This window comes from Bos mutus, chromosome 5 (genome assembly GCF_027580195.1).
Source record: "Bos mutus isolate GX-2022 chromosome 5, NWIPB_WYAK_1.1, whole genome shotgun sequence".
In the NCBI taxonomy this organism is placed as follows: Eukaryota; Metazoa; Chordata; class Mammalia; order Artiodactyla; family Bovidae; genus Bos; species Bos mutus.
This window is the reverse complement of record NC_091621.1, coordinates 92637259-92658616: the sequence shown is the minus strand read 5'-3', so window position 1 is coordinate 92658616 and position 21358 is coordinate 92637259. Positions and strand designations below refer to the sequence as shown.

The window sequence follows — 21358 nt, the reverse complement described above, 5'->3', positions numbered from 1 at the left end:
GATCAGATTACAAAAATAATCATGGTAGACACCCTAGTTCAAAAGACCTGTTGATCTGGTCTATTCTACTGCCAGCATCTCCACCTTCTACAAAATATGTGGTCTTTCTCTTTATTTCACCTTGTGAAGATAATTTGCAGGGCCGTAGGAAGGTGTTTGCTGCTTTAAAGCATTTTCCAGTGCTACAGATCCCATGAAGCAGATCCTCCATGCAGATGATACCATATTTACCAAGCGATCAAGCAACCAATGTGTATGTAGATCCTCCATGCAGATGATACTATATTTACCAAGCGATCAAGCAACCAATGTGTAATCTGTCAAGGCAATTTGCTTCCTCTTGTTTTGCCATAGCTATGCTAGTAGATAATTCGTTTGCTGACTTCCAGTTTGGGTACCTCCACGCAATACATGGCTCCACAATACCCAGCTTGTTAACCGAAGTCCATCACCTTTCCGTGTTAACATCACAAGTGATTAAAACTTACATCATCTCACGTTGCCCCCACTTTATTCATTGCCTACTTATTTTTTAGTAAGTAGCTTATAATTTCATATGGAAGACCACATCTATCTCCAAAGGATTCATATGTCTTTCCTGAATTATATAAGTGATTTTGACATTGCCCAAGTCTTTATTTTTTTCCTTTTTAAACTTTTTATTTTGTATTGGGGTATACCCAATTAACAAACAATGTTGATAGTTTCCAGTGAACAGCAAAGGGACTCAACCATACATATACATGTATCCATTCTCCCCCAAACTCCCCTCCCATCCAGGCTGCCACATAACACTGAGCAGAGTTCCATATGCTATACTGTAGGTTTTTGTTGGTTATCCATTTTAAGTACAGCAGTGTGTACATGTCCATTCCAAACTCCCTAATTATCCTCTCCCTGATCCTTTCCCCTGGCAACCATAAGCTTGTTTTCCAAGTCTGTGAGTCTGTTTCTGTTTTGTAAGTAAGATCATTTGTATCATTTCTTTTTGGATTCTACATATAAGGGATGTCATGTGATATTTTTCCTTCTCTGTCTGACTTACTTCACTCAAAATGACACTCTCTAGGTGCATCCATGTTGCTGCAAATGGCCCAAACCTTTATTTATTAAAGAGAGGGGGGGAAAAGATGTTTCAAATAAAGACCCAGAGGTCATAATGACTGCCAAGACAAAGCAAGTCCGTGATCCAACTGAGAAAAGAATCCATGTCTTTGATGCTATCAATCGCACTTTAACTTTCAGTGACAGAGTCTCTTTAACATGAAGAAACAATAAGTCTGTAAATACCTCTTCTGGAGCACTTGTGTTAAATGGATCATGACTGGGAGATCCCCTTACTGGCGTCGGCGACAGGTTCTTCTCCAGATCACTAAAGCCCTGAGCATCCAGCAGGGTGGAAAAGGAGCTGGATGGAAGCAGGTCTTCAAAGTCGCCATCTTGGCCTAGGAAACAACAAAGCACAGAGTGGATACCAGCAGCTTCTCACTTTTGGAAGAAGATAAGAATCCCAAAGATCTTGAACATAAAGTTTTCTGATCCTTAAAAATCAAAGAGTCAACTTCTGGCATCCCTAAGAACAACAACATGGGCCCTAGGAATAGCATCTTAAACTGGGAGCACCTAAGGTCCAGTGAGTATCCAGCACTGGTATTAATGGAGGTAATCAATTAATCAATAGTGACTTAACAGACGTAACTATGGACTCACAGCATTGGCATTAAAGCTTAGTCTGACAACCCTTCTATAATTTTGTGGCAGCATTTGGAGCTTTAAATATCTCACTTCAGAAATAACCTGTGGAGGAATGCCAGTAGTGCAACAAAAGTGATTCTAAACAGCAACAGAGTCACACACAACTCCATTTCCATCACGACTGTGCTCTTGAAAAAAATGTGCAAAGCAAAAAGGGAAAAGAGAAAAGATGATGACTCTTGGTCCCTCTTAAGAGGGTTCTTTATGCCATTCATTTAATTTTAAAGCAGAAAGAATAATGACTTAATGGAAAAAAGCAATCACATAACCAGCAGAGTAGCAACTCTGAGAATTTTTTTTTAATGTGTCTAGAAATGAAAAGGATTAAGTGCTAAACAACAGTGCCAGACATTCTTTTTTAAAAAACAGAATGGTCCTTCCAACTAGTCTTTAACACAGAATGGCAAATCATTTACTTGTTTAAAGATACTAACTAGACATAGCTTTTTAATTTAGGTTTTATTAGATTTTTACTCTAATTTTATTAGAATTGAGGTATTCTTAGAATTGCCTGAGGATTTTCGAAGTAAATATAAATCCTACTAAGAAAGCACCGTTGTGAAACTCATTAGAAGAGGACATAATTTCTAATGGCTTATAAAAATCCTTCTGTACAGGGTTAAAAACTCTCTCTTTTAACTAGACTATTTTTATATGCATAGATTAAAAAGGCAGAAAGAATTACATGAAAATGCCAGTAGTGATCATGCCAGTGCAATTATGAGTGATTTTTACCCCTTTTCTCTATTTTCTAAAAGTTTTACAATATAGTCTAATTGCAGAAATCAATCTGCTTTTCTTTCATTTTGAAACATTATAGTATTGAGATTCTATAAAATCAAACAATGTTACAAATACTGTGACTATGCAAAACTACTATGTAAAATATTTACATAATAATTTTATGTAAAAATTAATTAGAGAATCTGTAATGTTCCTTAAAAGAGATTCTTGTAAAGGCATACAAAATGCTGAGTGATGAGAACTGTCATGATAATTACAGGTTTATTTGCTCATTCAGATAACTATAAAGTCTTAATACATGCCAGGCCTCATGGACAAAAAGATGAAGATCCATTTTGTTCAAAGATCCTGGTACAAAGGATTTTCTTTCTTTGTGAACCCATCAAAATTAAAATTTCAAAATTCCACAAGTACCTTCCCAAAGACTTATTTTCACCACTTACTTTTAAAGTAAATAGCCCCATCTATGCAGTGCGAATGAACAAGAAAACTTTAAAGCTCTTAACATTTTTGCTTATTTTGAATGACCCTCAAAGCTTTGCCGTACTTGAGGATGGCCAATTGGCCCATCAGCAGATAAAATAATAATAAATACAACAAAATACAAGCTATTTTTACTTAGATGTTTTATAGACTTTTAAAAAAAAAGTATTCAAAGCTGAACACAATCCCCCTCAAGCCCTGCAATGTTCCTCCTCTAGGTTTCCCCCTCTTGGTAAGTAGAGCCATCCTCTGCTAGTTGCTTAAGCCAGAAATGTTCATCTTTCCTGATGCTTTCTTCTTTATCACTTTGCTAATCTAACTCATCACACTATCAAGTCAAGGGTAACACCAAAATTGATGCTTTTGAACTGTGGTGTTGGAGAAGACTCTTGAGAGTCCCTTGGACTGCAAGGAGATCCAACCAGCCCATTCTAAAGGGACCAGTCCTGGATGTTTATTGGAAAGACTGATGCTGAGGCTGAAACTCCAGTACTTTGGCCACCTCATGCGAAGAGTTGACTCATTGGAAAAGACTCTGATGCTGGGAGAGATTGGGGGCAGGAGGAGAAGGGGACGACAGAGGATGAGATGGCTGGATGGCATCACTGACTCGATGCACATGAGTTTGGGTGAACTCCGGGAGTTGGTGATGGACAGGGAGGCCTGGCGTGCTGCAATTCATGGGGTCGCAGAGTCAGACACGACTGAGCGACTGAACTGAACTGAACACCAAAACAGATTTCCAATCAGCACTATCAAATCTTCCCACTGTAATACTGCAAGGTTCTCTTGACTGGTTTCCCTTCCTTCCAACACTGCTGGAATAGTCCCAGTGGTCCATAGTCCATGATGCTCCATTTGTCATGTCACTGACTTGTTAAGACCCTTCAGTGGATCCTCTGGGCTGGAATGAGAGCTGAACTCCTCACCTTGCATGATCTGGCTGTGTCTCTTCTATTATCTCATCTGTCTCACTCTCCCCTCTGCCCACGACCTTTCAGGCACATGCGTCTCCTTTTTTTTAATTGGAGTATAACTGCTTTACAATGTTATGTTAGTTTGCTGTACAATGAATGCTCTATGCACTGAGATCCTTTTCCACCGAGGCTCTCACACATGCTGTGATTCTCACTCTGGAATGTCCCCTATACGTGGGGATGGCTCTGTCTGAGCAACCAAACAAGACCGCACTCAGCAGCCTACACTTTTTCTGGCAGAGAAGAGATGCCTAATAACTTTGCTGAATGAATGGATGACCCACCTAATTTGAAATAATAGCAATTGAGGCCAAATGTAAAAAGTTTACAGCCACGTAAAATCAACTCAAGCAGAAAAGCTCTTAGAGCTACATACCTTTTTTACTTGGAGCCAAAACCACTGTTTCTTGCATTTTCTTATACCTGTTCAGGCACTGTCGAAGATCTTCTATTTTCCGATCCTATTAATAAAATAATAATTTTTAATATTTGATTTTAAAACAATAAAAGTAATTGTGACACAAAGAATGAGCAGATGTGAATTATTTACACTATTCAAAGAATAGTTCTAAACTTTAATAAAACTGCTAATGTCTAGAATATTTTTCCTACATACATCAGAGATATAGAAAAAGTACCTCTAAATTTAGAGATCCTATCCTTCAGCTGCCATCTTTAAAAAACAAAAACAAAACAAGGTAATAAGATACAAAAAAAAGCCGAGAAAAAAATCAACTTTAATTACTCTCCTCTCTAACATAAGTCAGAGCTGGAAAGAAAGATCTATACTTGTTATCTTCATCAGCCACCATCAATCTCCATCTGGTTTTCCCCTTCTCACAACACTCTGTCAAAGTTGCTTCAATTAGTCATCAGGGACTTTTCTCTTCGGGGCTTCTCAGGTGGCGCAGTGGTAAAGAATCCTCCTGCCAATGCAGGAGCCGCAGGAGACACAGGTTCAGTCCCTGGGTTGGGAAGATTCCCTGGAGTAGGAAATGGCAACCCACTCTAGTATTCTTTCCTGGGAAATCTCATGGACAGAGGGGCCTGGCGGGCTACAGTCCATGAGGTTGCAAAGTGTCGGACACACAGCACACACACGACCTTCTCTTTACTAAAAACAATGGACACTTTTCATCCTTTTCCGAATCTGATCTCCAGGTGGCACTTGATTTGCCCCCACTTTCCTTCTTTCATTTTCCTCTCCACTCTTTCTTTTCTTCTGTCTTGATTTATTAATCCTTGAGCAGATGAATATTCACTTTCATTACCCCCAACTCCACCCCACGCTATCATCCCAACCCAGAATATGAAATGTTAGAGCTTCAGGGTTTTCTCCTTTACCCTCTTCTCTTCTCCCAGGCCCTCAGTTTGGTAGATGATAAACATGGGTCCCCTAGCTCCCTCCAACATGGATTTGGGGCATGACCATATGACCTACTTAGGCTAATGATATATAACAAATGTGGTTCAAAGCAAAGGCTTGAAAAGTAGTTGCACACTGGGGCGTGCCCTCTCTTGCTGCCCTAGGAATTCTGAGGCCACTACGTGAAGAAGCGTAGGTTAGCCTAATGGAGATAGGGAGATCATTTGGAGAAGACACAACCCAGTCTGTCAATCACCAGACATGTGAATATCCAGCCCCATCCCAGCCACCAGCAAATGGTAGAGGATCAGCAAAGTCAGCCTGGACTAGAACAATCTAGCCAATCTACAGAAGTATGAGAATCAACAAATGTGATTTATTACGGAGCAAAAGCAAACTGATACATCAACTATAGTTTTGTCCCCACCAATCTACATAATTCAACTCTATATTTCTCCTAAAATTGACAGGGTTCACTGCCCACCAACTTATAATCCTACATTAATCCTAAAATGTAGATTCATTTTCCAACTTTCTATGAGAAATCTCTATAATGTCCCACAAACACATCACAAATTGAATACATCTAAAATGAAGCTCATTATTCGCCCCGAGTACTTGAGTCTCTGCTTGGATTCCCTTAACTCTTTTATGGGTACCCTCATTCAACCCACTGCCCAAACCAGAAAATATTTCCCAAATCCAAAGATTTAAAACTCTTGCTAACCAGTGAATTTCTCTAAAATCCGCCCCCTCCTTATCACTTCACTGCCACTGCCCTGTTTCCACATCTTCATTTCTCACCTATTTTAACAGCCTCTTAATTGTTGTCTTCATTCTCTTTCTTTTATTCTTGCTTCTATTCTGCCACCAGAATTGGCTTTTTAACACGGCAATTTAATTATGTCACAGTTCCAGGTCTAAAGCTGAGACCCCAAATCGTTTAATCATCAGCTTCACTATAGCACCCCCTCATACATTCATGTCCTCCATCTGTATCTCATGGCTCCAGAACTTTCCCAGTATGCCGTGGCTGTTTCAAGACTTGGTTTTGACTTGTGTTTTTGCTCATGGATCTTTTGCCCAGAACACTTCATTTTCCTGATGAATGACTCTTGCTCTCACTCAGGATTTGCCCAAATACGTCCTCTTTGAAGGCTTCTTGGAACCACCAAGAAGTTAGGTCACTCTTGGTGCTCTTAGAGAAGTCTGAGCATCTAATAAGCCCTCATACAACACTGGGAGTTTTGCTTGCTATTGTTGCTTTTTGAGGGAGAGAAATGAAAACAAAACGAATTTTAGTGTTGTTGTTGTTGTTTTTTTCTCAAATTCAATCTATGTGAACAGCTTGCTAATGACTTTTTTATTTGATGTGGGGAAGACTAGCACAAATAAACCTATATATGGGTGGGTGGGTAGAATGAGTTTACTTCCGTTGAATAAAGAACAAAAAGAATGAAAGGCAATAAACAGAGTTAGGCAAGAAAGAGAAGGAAGCTTATGATGAGAAAAAGATCAAGACAAAGTTCTTTAGCACTGGCTTGGTTTTTATTTCCTCGAAGTTAACTCTTTTTGTGGGAAAATGTCTCCTTGTTCTACTCATTAAGGGACATGAAGGGGGGACAGTTCTGGTGACAGGATCTGAACCTGCCTGCTGGGTATGTGGTTGGTCAGGGAAGCCAAAGAGACATGTTACTTTATTAAGGGCCTGCGTCCCTGCTCTGAGCAAAAGGCATTGAGAAGAAGCAACAGCTAGAGGAGAAGCCCTCCTGGAGATGTTGGCATTAGGCCAGTGCATCTCAAACAAAGCCTCGTGCCATCTTGATTATGGTGCCTGTGCCTGTTTCCTGGCATCTCACCACACAGGAGAGCAGAGACAATCCCAGATGTGAAAGAGGTCAACAGTGTGAAGGAAGCAACGTGTTCATAGAGATTAAAGTCAACATGATGGTGAAGCTAAAACTGCCATGGCTACCTCCTTCAGAGTTCATATGGTGGCCCAGAATTTCCAGGGACCACAGAAAGGAGGTACTATGGGCTATGTCCTTTCTCTCATTTGTCACCTGAATGTAAAAAGCTGATCTGATAGCTTTAACACTTTCTAAATTCAAGACGGTGGGCTGGAGGGATGGATTCTCTGCGGGCTCTACTTGTGCTATCCACATAGCACAAGTATGTCACTGGCCCACTGAGAGCAGGTCCACTTGGGCAGGAAGGGAGAATGCTTCCGCTTAATGTCAGTTGTTTAGGGGATGTTCTTTCAAACTAGGGTATCTGATGAAAATGCATGGAATGATCAAAATGATGATGTAACATATCCAAATAAACAGTTAAATTTCACCTACATACCTTTTCTTCATTTGCTGCCATCAAAGACTCCACAGCCTTTTTCATTTTTTGTACTTCAATATCTGAAATATCACAACATCAAATCAGAAATGTGTTTTTTTAAACATGTGTGAAAATAACAAGAAACTACTGACTCTTCATGTTGAAATGTTTTAAGGTAAAAATGTTAATAATTTATTCTGCTTGTTTTTTTTTTTTTTTTTAAGGCACATTTACCATTTATATTCTCTTTTAGGGAAAATCTGAAAAATGAACACTTTCTATTATAGCTCACCTTAATAGTCATCATTCTAGAAAAAAAAAAAAACAACTGCCCTCTCTCAAAGCAAGAACAAAATCCTGATAAGAACGCTGAAGATGAAAATTCAGTGCCATAACAATAAAAACATGGAGTTTTAACAGAAGAAACTTATAATAAAGCAGGTGAAAGTGATGAATGGCATATATATGACAAAAGCAGAGAAAATGTTCAGTTATAACCAAGACAGAGACGCAAATGGTAACAGCCTGATGGAATGTGATATTTACATGAGTGTCATGCTAAGAAGCTAGCTGTAGATTCCATACAGAAGGATAATAAGTACGTTGCTTCATCTATAAACTTCATTTCCAATACTATCTTAAAATATAAGGGCCAAAGTAAGTGATTCTCCTTAAAACCTGATATTCAAATAGAAAAGCATGCTACTTTAATCATAAAAACAAATATTTTAAATATGAAAAGTCAATCCAAAATGAGATCACAAATTAAAAAAATTAGAGAAAAAAGTTTAGCTAAAATTGTCTGCTTCCAAGAGAAAAAATACTACTAAAGGTGAATTTTAACACAATGATGCATCATCCAGCAGAGATATAACATTTTCAATTACGGTATACTCTGTAGGAACTGCTTTTATTATTATTTTTTAAATGGCAAACTTCCTGAAGAATTTAACATCTGGAGGAAAGGCCACTAAGGGTTTATCTTTATCCTGCATTATATAATCTAGGCTCTGTTAGTCAGCCTGGGTACAATTTCTTTTGTAACACAAGAGGGTATGTTTATAGAACCCCCTAATATAGATCTCAGTGAAAAAGTGGGCTACAAAACACTGGCAAGCAAAAGCAAGTTCAAAATGATTGTTAACTGTGGTAAATTTTAAAAACAGCAGGTTTTGACTTTCCTGGTGGTCCAGTGGTGAAGAATCCACCTGCCAATGCAGGGCACATGGGTTTGATCCCTGGTCTACCAAGATCCTACATGCTGAGGGACAACTAACTCTGTGTACAACTACTGAGCCTATGCCCTCAAGCCCACACACTGCAACAGAGAAAGCCTGCATGTAGTAACAAAGACCCAGTGCAGTCAAAAATAAATAAATAAATTTATTTTTTTTAAAGCAGATTTTCATTGGAGTACAAACATTGTTTTCTCCTCTGACCCTGTATCTCAGGCCACGAGAAAATGCTTCCTTGCCTCTGCCAGTCTGGGGGCTCTGCTGAATCCTGCAGAGCAAAGGGGCTGACTCAGGTACAATCTGCAAAATGGTCTTTTACTCCTGCTTCTATCGTCTGTTAGTTACCCTCTATTTTGTAAATTCTGAAGAAATGAGGAGCTTATTGATGAAGCAATTTTACATCTTTGGTGAGAGAAATGTTTTAAAAACACATGCAAAGAACAGTCCAAGTAGTACTTTGGGTGAATGTGAAGGCTCATGGAAATACACCAAAAACCTTACTTTTGTCTTTGAGCTTCTTTTTAAAATTTTCATCTGTGCAGGAAAACCCATTGAATTGGAAGTTAGCATATATTACAACAATAATATTTCAAAAGCACTATAATTTGGTCTCTTTTTACCTAAAGTAAAGAGACTTTAATCTCATAAAGACTGAATAGGAAGCATTATTTTATGACTTCAGGACTGGCACTATAATACCATAATGCTTTCTGTGAGGTTAGAACCTCATGTAATTAATCAGAAGACGTAAATCTGAGTTACTACCTCTGTTACTTCATCTTTCTGAGACTTGATTTTCTCATATTAAAATTGGGCCTTCCATGTACAAATGCTTCTTAAACACTGTGATGAAAATCCAGCTAATGTGGCATCAGTTGCTTTTTATATTTCCGTTACAGTCTGATCTATGACCCTCCTGAACATGATGAGGACACTGCTTACGTCATCTCCATCTCACCATTCAATTTCAACAGCACTGAAATGATCCATTTCCTGTTCAACAAGATGAGTCCACTGATCATGCAGTTAGATGTTATGTCAGCATCAGATTCCATGAGTTTCTAAACACTAGCTCTTAATGCCTATACCTGTCTGGCCAGGTACCGCTAACAAGTGGTTCACAGACCAATTCAGTTCAGTCCAGTCACTCAGTCGTGTCTGACGCTTTGCAATCCCATGGACTGCAGCTCGTCAGGCTTCCCTGTCCATCACCAACTTCCCGAGCTTGCTCAAACTAACGTCCATCGAGTCAGTGATGCCATCCAACCATTTCATCCTCTGTCTTACCCTAATCATAGACCAGTGCTAGTCCTCAGATCTGATTTTGGGTAGCATTACTCTAACGTAGCCTCTATAGCTCACAAGTCCTATGAATCCATTTTTCTTAAGACTCTTGAAAGCATAACCTGCCTGTGAATGTCCCTCTATATATGTGGAAACAGAGACAAAAGATCCATTTCCCTCAATGTTGGACGAACTGAATTTTCAGATGGATAGGGAGTTGTGATACCTGCAGATAAATAAAGCCAGGGCAATCTAGAGCCAAGAAGACTATGGAGGTAATCTCATTCAAGCCCCTCACTGCACAGAAAATTGCAATTTGGACAACAACTTTCTCATGATGAGAATTTACCATGTAATAATTAACCATGTAGGCTTCCCTGGTGGTTCAGACAGTAAAGAATCTGCCTGCAATGCAGGAGACCTGGGTTTGATCCCTGGGTCAGGACAATCCCCTTGAGAAGAGAATGGCTACCCACTCCAGTATTCTTGCCTGGAAAATCTCACGGACAAAGGAGACTGGTGGGCTACAGTCCATGGGGTTGCAAAAGAGTTGCCACGACTGAGCAACTAACACTAAGACCAATGATTAGGCTTAATCTAAAATAAACATCGGAAAAAGTACAGAGGTGCCCTCCTCTGGCTGCTCAAGAGGAAGTTAACATGTGCCCAAGCACAGTGAAGAGTCTCAGAGGAGTCCCTGCGGTCCCGGGCTCAGATGGCTTCTGCTGCTCCTCTCTCTCTTTGATGCTAAAGTTATAAATAATCTAACATCAACTTCTTTCATAGATTGTGACGGTTTTAACAAAAGAAGAAAACAAATGTTTAATACATATTCTTACCTCGATCAAGAATTTCAATCCCTTCTCCTTTCATCTGGCAAACCAATTTTTCTTGTAGTCTTCTCACTTCAGATTCCTTCTCTTCCAATTGTTCTTTCAGAGATGTCAGCTCCTCCTACAAATGATAAATTCATTCAAAAACAGTAGATTATGACTAAAAGGGAATATTCCGAGAGTCTGTTAACTCTTGAGTCAATAATTAGTTTTCATGAATGAAACAAAAAAAACTACAAGAATTTAGACACAAACTTCAGAAATCAGTGGCAATGATAAGCAGGAAGCAAGATAATTAATAAAAGTCCAATTTATAATAACTGTGGTATAATTATTTCAAGTTTCTTTGTAAACAAATTAAAAATGAATCTTTTAAATGAATCTTAGGGCAGCCCTAAGGTTTAAATCTTACGTTAAATAAAACATCTGACCAAGTTAATCAAAGAAGATAATCAAATTAGATGCTTAGTGTCATAAAAGCAAAACAAAATACAAATTTGAAAAATATATTAGACTTGCTTGACATTTATTCAGCATTTCAAGATGGTACTCATGTTCCCTAGACAAGACAGAACTTAATTAGTGGATAAGGCAGCAGGCAATAAACAACTTTAAGTCATGGGACTAAATAATTCCTTCTCATCACTAAGGTAAAAGAATGGAATCTCCTACAACAATGGGAAAAAAAGAGATTCTTTAATCTTAAAAAAAACAAAAAAAACTACACAACTATTTAAGACCTTAAATCCAATGTTCTATTTACTGAAGTTTGTTTCAGCTGCTGGTTATATTTAACACAGGAAATAAAGCTATGCAATGCTAATAAGTGTGCCTTTATTTTCAATATAACATTTTATTTTCAGTTGGTAAAGATAGCTATTACTTTTAGCATTATGAGAAGATGTAGCTCTCCAAAGCAGCTAAGAAGTTGGCCTATTATAGTTTTTACTTATGGTGGGAATCGACACCAAATATAAGGAATTTTCAGTAGCCCTGTCAAGAAGTGCTGCCATGAGCTTTCTATGCTTCTTTATAGTTCTACTATGCTTACTAAACAGTAACATCTACTCACTGCCATGGTAGCGTTAGCTGATGCACGCATTTACCTTTGAGAAAGTCTTGAAAGAATAAGACCGTTTATTACTGATACCAAAGAGAAGTCTTTCCCAGGTGAACTTTTGCAATTATTTTACCATGCTTGGATCTCATTCTAAGACAATGAGATTTAATTTATAAACAAATACTTTTATTTTACAAGTTTATTACTTTTCACTATTTCATATGCTTCTGAAAACAATATTAGGGATTGCAATGTCCCTTTAATTAGCTTTACACATATTAAAAAAAAAAGGGGGGGACACACACACAAAAATGAATGCACACACCACTAAAAACACCATCACAGCAAAACAACACAAGCCAGAAAGCAACAGGCCATGGACCCATTACCCAAGGTCTACCACACCTTCAGTGATTCCCACTTTTGTTCCATCCGCTGCTTTTCATACTGCATCTGACCCACCTTGATTTTCATGCTAGAAAGTTTGGCCATTAAAGACTGGTAGAGAGACAGGAGTGAAAGAAAACTACAGATAGAAAAAGACAAGCTAAGTAACCAAGAACACAGTACCAGTTTATAAAAGAGGTTAGATAACTGAGAGAAATGACAGGTTATGTTCTATCAAATTAGTTCAACCCTGGTTCTTATTCAAAATTGTTGCTGTTCAGTCACTGAGTTGTGTCCAACTCTTTTGGGACCCCATGGACCTACAGCCTGTCAGGCTCCTCTGTCCATGGAACTTTCCAGGCAAGAATACTGGAGTGGGGTGCGATTCCCTTCTCTACTTATTCAGAATGTGAAAGTTGTTCAGTCGTGTCCAACTCTTTGCGACTCCATGGACTATACACTCCATGGAATTCTCCAGGCCAGAATACTGGAGTGGGTAGCCTTTCCCTTCTCCAGGGGATCTTCCCAACCCAGGGATCGAACCCAGGTCTCCTGCACTGTGGGTGGATTCTTCACCAGCTGAGCCACAAGGGAAGCCCAAGAATACTGGAGTGGGTAGCCTATCCCTTCTCCAGCAGATCTTCCCGACCCAGGAATTGAACCAGGGTCTCCTGTATTGCAGGCGGATTCTTTACCAACTGAGCCACCAGAGAAGCCCTTATTCAGAACAATAGTGTTTAAATTCTAGATGGTCTCCGGCTTGGGGAAAAACTTTGTTCACTTGTAAAATGCCTTAAAATGCCTTCTTTATCACATTCTAAGTAGAAAATGTATTTTATCTATATTATTGATCATGGGTAAGTAGTGGAGCCACTTATATAAAATTTTTCGCCATTGTGAAAACTTACCTTAGTAGATTTCAGCTTTTTCTCATACTGAAGTCTTTCATTTTCCATTTCACTGACTCTTAACCTCAAATCATTGATCTCCTGCATTAGCCCCTGTCCAAAAACAAACAAGGAAATACATTAGGAAAGCAGTAAACACCTATTTTACCTACCAAAATAGCAGTTTGGAAATCCTCAGTCAATGGCTCTTGGGTTATAGCTGGATGAATGAGATTAGACAAATGGGAATGAATGCGTCTCCTTGAGAATCTTTCCATTGAATCTTTCCACGGATCCACTGAAAGATCCATTGAATCTTTCCATTGAAAACACTGCCTCCGCCCTAAAATGATGGGACTGATTATGGAAATGAAAAGTGACAATAATTTTTAAGAAAGGTAACTGATTACTTGTTATCATTAAGCAAATATTTCTACATTAAAAATCACTATATGAACTCCATCTTTTTAAAATAATCCAGAGAAATTTTCTTTAGTAAAGTCATTAACTTTTAGGGCCCTTTCAGTGATATATGGATATTTATAAAAATATTTTTCTAATTACTTAATTTGTCTACAAAAGATACATATTTTTCCTCAACCCAATCTGGGAGAAATGAATGAAATTCAAACACTTTAAACCAAGGATTCTAAATTTGAGGTTAGATGACAGCCCTGTCATTTACAAATATATTCAGCATCATAATATAATTTTATGTTTGGAAAAATGCAAAAGAAAGCAACCCTAATGTTTTCATAATACAAATACAATCATACACCTTTTCTACTTTTATTTTAGAAAATCTAATTTGTTTGTAAACATAGTCTAAATATTCTGAGCAATAGTGACATATTTTTGTCCACAGGCCAGAGAGTAGGAAAAAGAAATCAGAATGCAAAACAATACTAAGTCATCCAGAAGAAGGGCTCAAATAGTCTGTGAAGACGCCTCTTCTCTAACAACAAGGTATGAAGCTTCCACCAATGGTTAACGTGTTTTTGCTCCTCTCAAGATATTTATTCCTGAGCCACAGATTCCCAGGTAACAGAAAAGAATTACACAAGAATGCTATAAAAAACAAACAGAACAATGATATTAAAGTATAATGATTCAACCTCACAGAGGCCAGGTAAAGGATGCTCTAGTGAAATATACTTAACCTACAGGTTTTTAAATTGTAGTTTCTTGTAAAACGGGGCAAAGTATTACCTAGTATTACATAATACTTTTGAATATTATAACTGTTAATACAGTGTTTCAATAAGAAGCTATTTTCTGTTTATGAATGACATAAATGTTTGACATCATTTAATAACATTTTAATTGTGATTAAGTTGTGATTTAGTTTATCTGTAAGTTCATAATTCAAGTAAGAGGGAAAAGTCCAGTTTCTCCTATTCATTTATCTACCATTTATTAAGCACTCTTGCATAATATGAGTTCTTAGTAATCTTTAATCAATCTGGTCTTCCACAGATATATTTTCCCACTTATTGTTAAAAGTGAATTCTATTTGGATTGGAATTCTATTTGGATTGTTTCTATTCTGTTGTTGAATTGTTGATTGCTGGAATTCCTCAGCTTTGAATTCTATTGGAATTGTTGTATTTTACCACTTCCTTTAGAAATAGTGGCAATTTATAAAGAAGAAACAAATGAAGAAAACAGAATTATAAATTGAGGTCATTTTTCTATTAAAAAAGAACTACCCAATTATCCCTTGAGGTAATACTGTAAGTATGAACATAAATTTTTAATCTGAAAGAAGCCCTATCTTTCCATGATAACTCAAGCTAGAAAATCTGGAAGTAGCTCCTAAATATGAAACTTTAAAAAATGTAATACAAATTATTTCCAAGTAATTTCTTATCAGAAGTTCAGTACTTTTGAAAGTGAAAATCCTTGTTATCTTTCTCTTTTCCTTCGCAGAAAACTAGGGCTCCACAGAAACTCGTTTCTGATATCTGTATTCTTACCAGAAGGGGGCACTGTTGAATGCTAACCACCTATCAGCAATTCTGGGATAGGCAAGCCCTGTCTTCCAAGGTTTCAAGACTTCTCTACCCCTAATCTTTTGGAAGTGCCTGTACTTCTACTTCTTCCCCACACTCCACTGTTTCCTTAGAAATTAATCTCCAAATAACCTAAAATCTTAAGACAAAGTTAAAGAATTTTGGATTCATGAAACAGCCAGAGAAACATTTCAATTAAGGGGAAAAGGTAGGAAAATGAGCGTATTCATTTTAACTTTTTTAGTTTTAATCTTAAAGACTACTTCAATTATTTTCATACATAAAAGCAGTTTTTAATATCCCATAATCTCTAATCTCTAAAAGGCATGCTATATCTTACCAATAGTGCTGAATATATTAGAAAGTTATCAGGAACTGAAGTTTACTAGAGGTTTGGTGACAAGATCACCTTGCATATGATTGAGGCAACGCATAAGTGAAGCAAGAAAACACCAAAAAAGGGTTTTACAAAAAATGCAGACAAAGTCAAGAGATAGAAATATTGCTCTGGGATCTTACAAAAAAAAAAAATCATAAAACAGCCAGCTACTTCAACTTAGTCCTAATGGTTGGTTAACATCTTGCATCCAAATTAAGCACAATTGTATGGGTTAATGGAGAAGGCAATGGCACCCCACTCCAGTACTCTTGCCTGGAGAATCCCATGGACAGAGGAGCCTGGAAGGCTGCAGACCATGGGGTTGCGAGGAGTTGGACACGACTGAGCGACTTCACTTTCACGTGTCCCTTTCATGCATTGGAGAAGGAAATGGCAACCCACTCCAGTGTTCTTGCCTGGAGAATCCCAGGACGGGGAGCCTGGTGGGCCGCCGTCTATGGGGTCGCACAGAGTCGGACACGACTGAAGAGACTTAGCAGCAGCAGCAGTATGGGTTAAGACTTTCCCTAAACTTTGTATGTATAGTAAACCCACCCCTTAAGGCTTCAAAACTGCGAACTTCTTTCCTGACACCAGAGTTAGCTCTACTGCCACCTTAGCTACCTGTTGACTGAATTCTACCACCATTTTATACAGCAGCTGTGGAGTCAGGGAAGGACAAAAAAGGAAAAGAAGAAATATCCAAACAGATTTTTAAAGAAAGCACAAAAGCAAGAATTTTAAAGAAACTAAGTAGTTTTCTAAGTTTTAAGAGCTCCTGTCTCAGTTAAACAAAAAATAGACTAAGAGCTTTAAGATTAAAATGTGAGCTAAGTTGGGATTTCCTTTTGCTACTGAGGAAATAATACATATACCAAGACTTTCCAGTATAGTTATATATTTGACAGAAAATTTAACTCTAAAAATAGCAATGGAGTGTTTGTTGTTGTTTAGCCACTAAGTCATGTCTGACTCTTTGCAACTTAAGAGTATAAACCTTATTAAATTCAGATCTAGGAAGGACTTTCATACAGTGGAAACCATGTAATATAGCTCATATTATGATGGCATGCAGTCAGCATAAAATAAATATTTGAAATAAAAACAGAGGGGAAGAGTAAGTAAATGATTTCTCTTCTCTCCTTCTTGGTGCCCATTTTATAGCTAAGTATGACACTTCTCCATAGCCAACCAAGCAAACAAAATAAAGAAAAATGAAGAGATGGCCCTAGGAGAGAAAAAAATTTCTACAGCTCTTTATATTTCTTTTCTAATGAGTAGATTTCATATGGATATGCTCTGCACTGCACCTCCTGACAAAAAGCAGTTAACAAACTAGAAGACCTAGAGTAACAATAAACTAAGCTGAACAAACAAGCAAGCATGTTTAGCCATGAAAAGGGGTATTTCAAGTTGTAAAATCTACCCTGAATTTCACAAAAGTATAATGAGCTGTATTTATTAACTGGAATGACTTGCATGTGGAATAGACCAAAAGTAAAAGTCCAAATTAAATGACCTCTAAAATCTGTGATGAGTACATAATGAAAGCATGTTTGCTACACCTATTTAAAAATCTACTTTATTATATACTGAATAATCAATGTGCCTAAATAAGAACTATTAGTAAAGTCATGCACTTGAATCCATTATTTCCACAATGAAGAGAATCAGTATGGATGAACAGATGAACGGACAGACAGATGGATACACAAATGGCAGACAGACAGACAGAAGCTCCAAATGTCCTAAAGTCAAAAGTATTTTTAAAGGCGAGTGAAAGGATTAATATTTCATATCAAAAGTCTCAAAATAAAAGTTAATATTATCATTTAGTGATTAAAAAGTCAATGTAAGCTTATTCTTAAAAAGAAGTATGGATAATGAGGGCATATAGTAATTAACTGCCTCTCCTTCACAACTCCAAGGAATTTCAACTTGTTCTAGAAATATATGTATGTGAGATATATAAGTATGCATATATATAAATTAAAATGAAAGTGTTAGTTGCTCAGTCATGTCTGACTCTTTGTGACCCCATGGACTATAGTCCACCAGGCTCCTCTTGTCTATGGAATTCTCCAGACAAGAATACTGGAGTGGGTGGCCATTCCCTTCTGCAGGGGATCTTGTTGACAGAGAGATGGTCTCCTGCTTTGCAGGAGATCTCCCTATGGATTGTAATCTACCAGGTTTCTCTCTCCATGGGATTTTCCAGGCAAGAATACTAGAGTGAGTACCATTCCCTTCTCCAGGGATTTTCCCAAGCTGGGGACTGAATCTGAGTCTCCTGCATTGCAGGCAGATTTTTAAGCTGTCTGAGTCACCAGGGAAGCCCTATATCTACATATATATGTATGTGTACATATATACGTGGTTACGTCGCTTCAGTCATGTCCAACCCTTTGCGACCCCATGGACTGTAGCCCACCAGGCTTCTCTGCCCATGGAATTCTCCAGGCAAGAATACTGGAGTGGGTTGCCATTTCCTTCTCCAAGGGGGGGTGTGTATGTATGTATATGTATATAAAATGAGAGAAAGGGCACCACTTACCTCCGTGTCTCTGAATCTATCTTCATAATCCAGTCTGTCCTTCTCTACAGCTGTCAGTTTTAACTTTAAGTTAGATATTTCAGCCATCAGGTCCAACTTCTGAGTTTCTAAGGATGTCCTACTCAGAAGCTCCTATTAGAATTGAAGAGATACATGCAAAAGTTGCTTTATTATAAACAGTCACATATGGATGTGTCTTTCTTATGACTGTAAAACAGTATTATTAAGTAGAGGATGTGAAGATTAATTCTAAACAGATACATCTGGAAAAATTATTTGCTTTAGTTAACCTCCATTGAACCAAACTAGTGTTCAATAAGCAGCACATGTCTGCTTTTTCGGGAGACATATGTTCTACTGACAAACACATACATAAACTTACATATTCTTAAGCCTGTGATAACACTGATGACGATATTATGTTTGCTATGTGAAAGGTTTTGTTTTTACATGTACTAAGTGGTTCAATCCTCAAAACAATCTTATGAGATAGAAACTCATTAGGATAACCCATGAATTATCCTTGTTCAACGGTTGAGCCTCTTGATGAAGGTCAAAGAGGAAAGTGAAAAAGTTGGCTTAAAATTCAACATTCAAAAACTAAGATCATGGCATCCGGTCCCATCACTTCACGGCAAATAGATGGGGAAACAATGGAAACAGTGAGAGACTTTATTTTCTTGGGCTCCAAAATCACTGCAGATGGTGACTGCAGCCATGAAATTAAAAGACACTTGCTCCTTGGAAGGAAAGTTATGACCATCCTAGACAGCATATTCAAAAGCAGAGATGTTACTTTGCCAACAAAGATCCATCTAGTCAAAGCTATGGTTTTTCCAGTAGTCATTTATGGATGTGAAAGTTGGACTATAAAGAAAGCAGAGCACTTAAGAATCGATGCTTTTGAACTGTGGTATTGAAGAAGACTCGAGAGTCCCTTGGACAGCAAGGAGATTCAACCAGTCAATCCTAAAGGAAATCAGTCCTGAATATTCATTGGAAGGACTGATGTTGAAGCTGAAACTCCAATACTTTGGCCACCTGATGCAAAAAACTGACTCATTTGAAAAGACCCTGATGCTGGGAAAGATTGAAGGCAGGAGGAGAAGGGGTCGACAGAGGATGAGATGGATGGATGGCATCGCTGACTCAATGGACATGAGTTTGAGCAAACTCCGGGAGATAGTGAAGGACAGGGAAGCCTGGCATGCTGCAGTCCATGGGTCACAGAGAGTCGGACACAACCGAGCAATTGAACAGCTGAGGAAGGTAAGGGGCAGAGAGATTAAGAACTTGCATAAAGTCATTACAGCAAAGAAATGGCAAAGCATGGACCCAACCTAAACAGTCCTACTCCAGTGTGTAGTCTACCCACTGTATGACAGGTCCTCTAGCAGACAAGCATCATACATGTGTGTGTGCCCACATATGTTATACATTTTTTCCACTAAGAGTCACATAAGGTACTTGTGTGTTAGTCACTCAGTTGTATCGGACTCTTTGCAACGCTATGGACTGTAGTCCCCCAGGTTCCGCTGTCCATGGGATTTTCCAGGCAAGACTACTGGAGTGAGTAGCCTTTCCCTTCTCCAGGGGAATCTTCCCAAGCCAAGGATCGAACCTGGGTCTCCTGCAATGCAGGCAGATTCTTTACCATCTGAACCACCAGGGAAGCCCTTTTTCCTAATCCTAAAATATACACTCATGGTTGGAAATGAGGCAACCATATGAAAGCATAAAGAAGAAAACTGAAATCATAATATTTTATTCCAGACACTAATTGCAATGAACACTTTCTATTGTGTGTATGTGTTTGGAGACCCACAACTCTAGGTTTTTTCTTCAAATAAGCCAGTCTAAGTGAATCATACAATTCACCACTGTATCAGAGCAAACACAACATATAAATGTAGCATCTCAAGCAGTTCAGCAGGGAAGCCCTGCCTCTGAACATACCTGCTGCAGCATTTCTTCTGTGGCATTCAACTTCTCTCTGTGCTCTTCAAGGCAAAACTCCAAATCGCGAATCTTCTCTCCCTGAGCCTCTACCTGGTCTGTCAACACACTCACCTGTATACAGAGCAAAATACCGTCATGAATTAGGAAGAATTTGGGTCCCACTGCCAACTTTATTTGTCTACGGAGAACACAAACTGGGATGATGTTACCAATCATTTGGTTGTAAAAAAATTCTAAGAATTAATAAGAAACCAGCCCTTCACACACTTATCATGCATGTTGGTTTGAGGATTCCTCTTCAATTTTTAAGAAAGTTAGGGCTGAATTGGAGATGTGCAACACTTTATAGGATAAAAACATTGCAACTCTTTATGAGAAAGAGCATGTAGACAAATTATCTTTTTTGGAGGGTCCAGGGAGGATGGGAGACAGTATTAGAGATTAAGAGAGGAAACGGAGTTAATATTAGAAACAGAAGTCCTCAAGGACTATTTAGTTTCCTCCCCCGCCCCAAAGCAGTCTGTGGAGGGCTTCCCTGATAGCTCAGTTGGTAAAGAATCCGCCTGCAATGCAGGAGGCCTGGGTTCGATTCCTGGTTTGGGAAGATACCCTGAAGAAGTGAAAAGCTATCCATTCCAGTATTCTGGCCTGGAGAATTCCATGGACATGGGGTCGCAAAGAGTCGGATATGACTGAGCGACTTTCACTACTGACTGAAAGTGGTCTGTATCGTTTATTTACTGAAGTAAAGTATTATAACATTATATTAGTTTTAGGTATTCAATGCAAAAATTTGATACTTGTACACACTACAAAGTGATCATAACAAGTCTAGTCGCCATCTGCCACTATACAGTTGACTCCCTGCACTCATTCCAACTATCCACGAGTACCTTTCTTCTCTGGTAACCATCAATCTGTTCTCTGTATCTATCAGTTTTGTTTTTTTCATTTGTTTTGTCTTTTAGATTCCACATACAAGTGAAAACAAGTGGTATCTGCCTTTCTCTGTCTTGACATTTCATTTAGCATAATACCTTCAAGGTCCAATCACATTGTCACAAATGGGAAGATTTCCTGTTTTTATGATGGACTAGTATTCCACTGTAAAT

At 38.2% G+C, this 21358-nt stretch overlaps 1 protein-coding gene across 8 annotated transcripts in view; it reads right to left on the bottom strand.

Moving 5' to 3' along the window:
* PPFIBP1 (PPFIA binding protein 1) overlaps positions 1-21358 on the bottom strand; it is a 212123-nt gene that overhangs the window by 26673 nt on the left and 164092 nt on the right. For 3 of the 8 annotated variants that reach the window (XM_070371242.1, XM_070371245.1, XM_070371243.1), the window contains exons 6-14: positions 20244-20357; positions 18288-18419; positions 13364-13456; positions 12474-12566; positions 11015-11129; positions 9393-9425; positions 7675-7736; positions 4336-4420; positions 1291-1445 (exon numbers count right to left, since the gene is read on the bottom strand). In XM_070371242.1, coding sequence (XP_070227343.1) covers positions 1291-1445; positions 4336-4420; positions 7675-7736; positions 9393-9425; positions 11015-11129; positions 12474-12566; positions 13364-13456; positions 18288-18419; positions 20244-20357 — 882 coding nt within the window. The remainder of the gene's footprint in view (positions 1-1290; positions 1446-4335; positions 4421-7674; positions 7737-9392; positions 9426-11014; positions 11130-12473; positions 12567-13363; positions 13457-18287; positions 18420-20243; positions 20358-21358) is intronic. The other 5 variants (XM_070371244.1, XM_070371247.1, XM_070371246.1 and 2 more) reach the window with 3 other exon arrangements.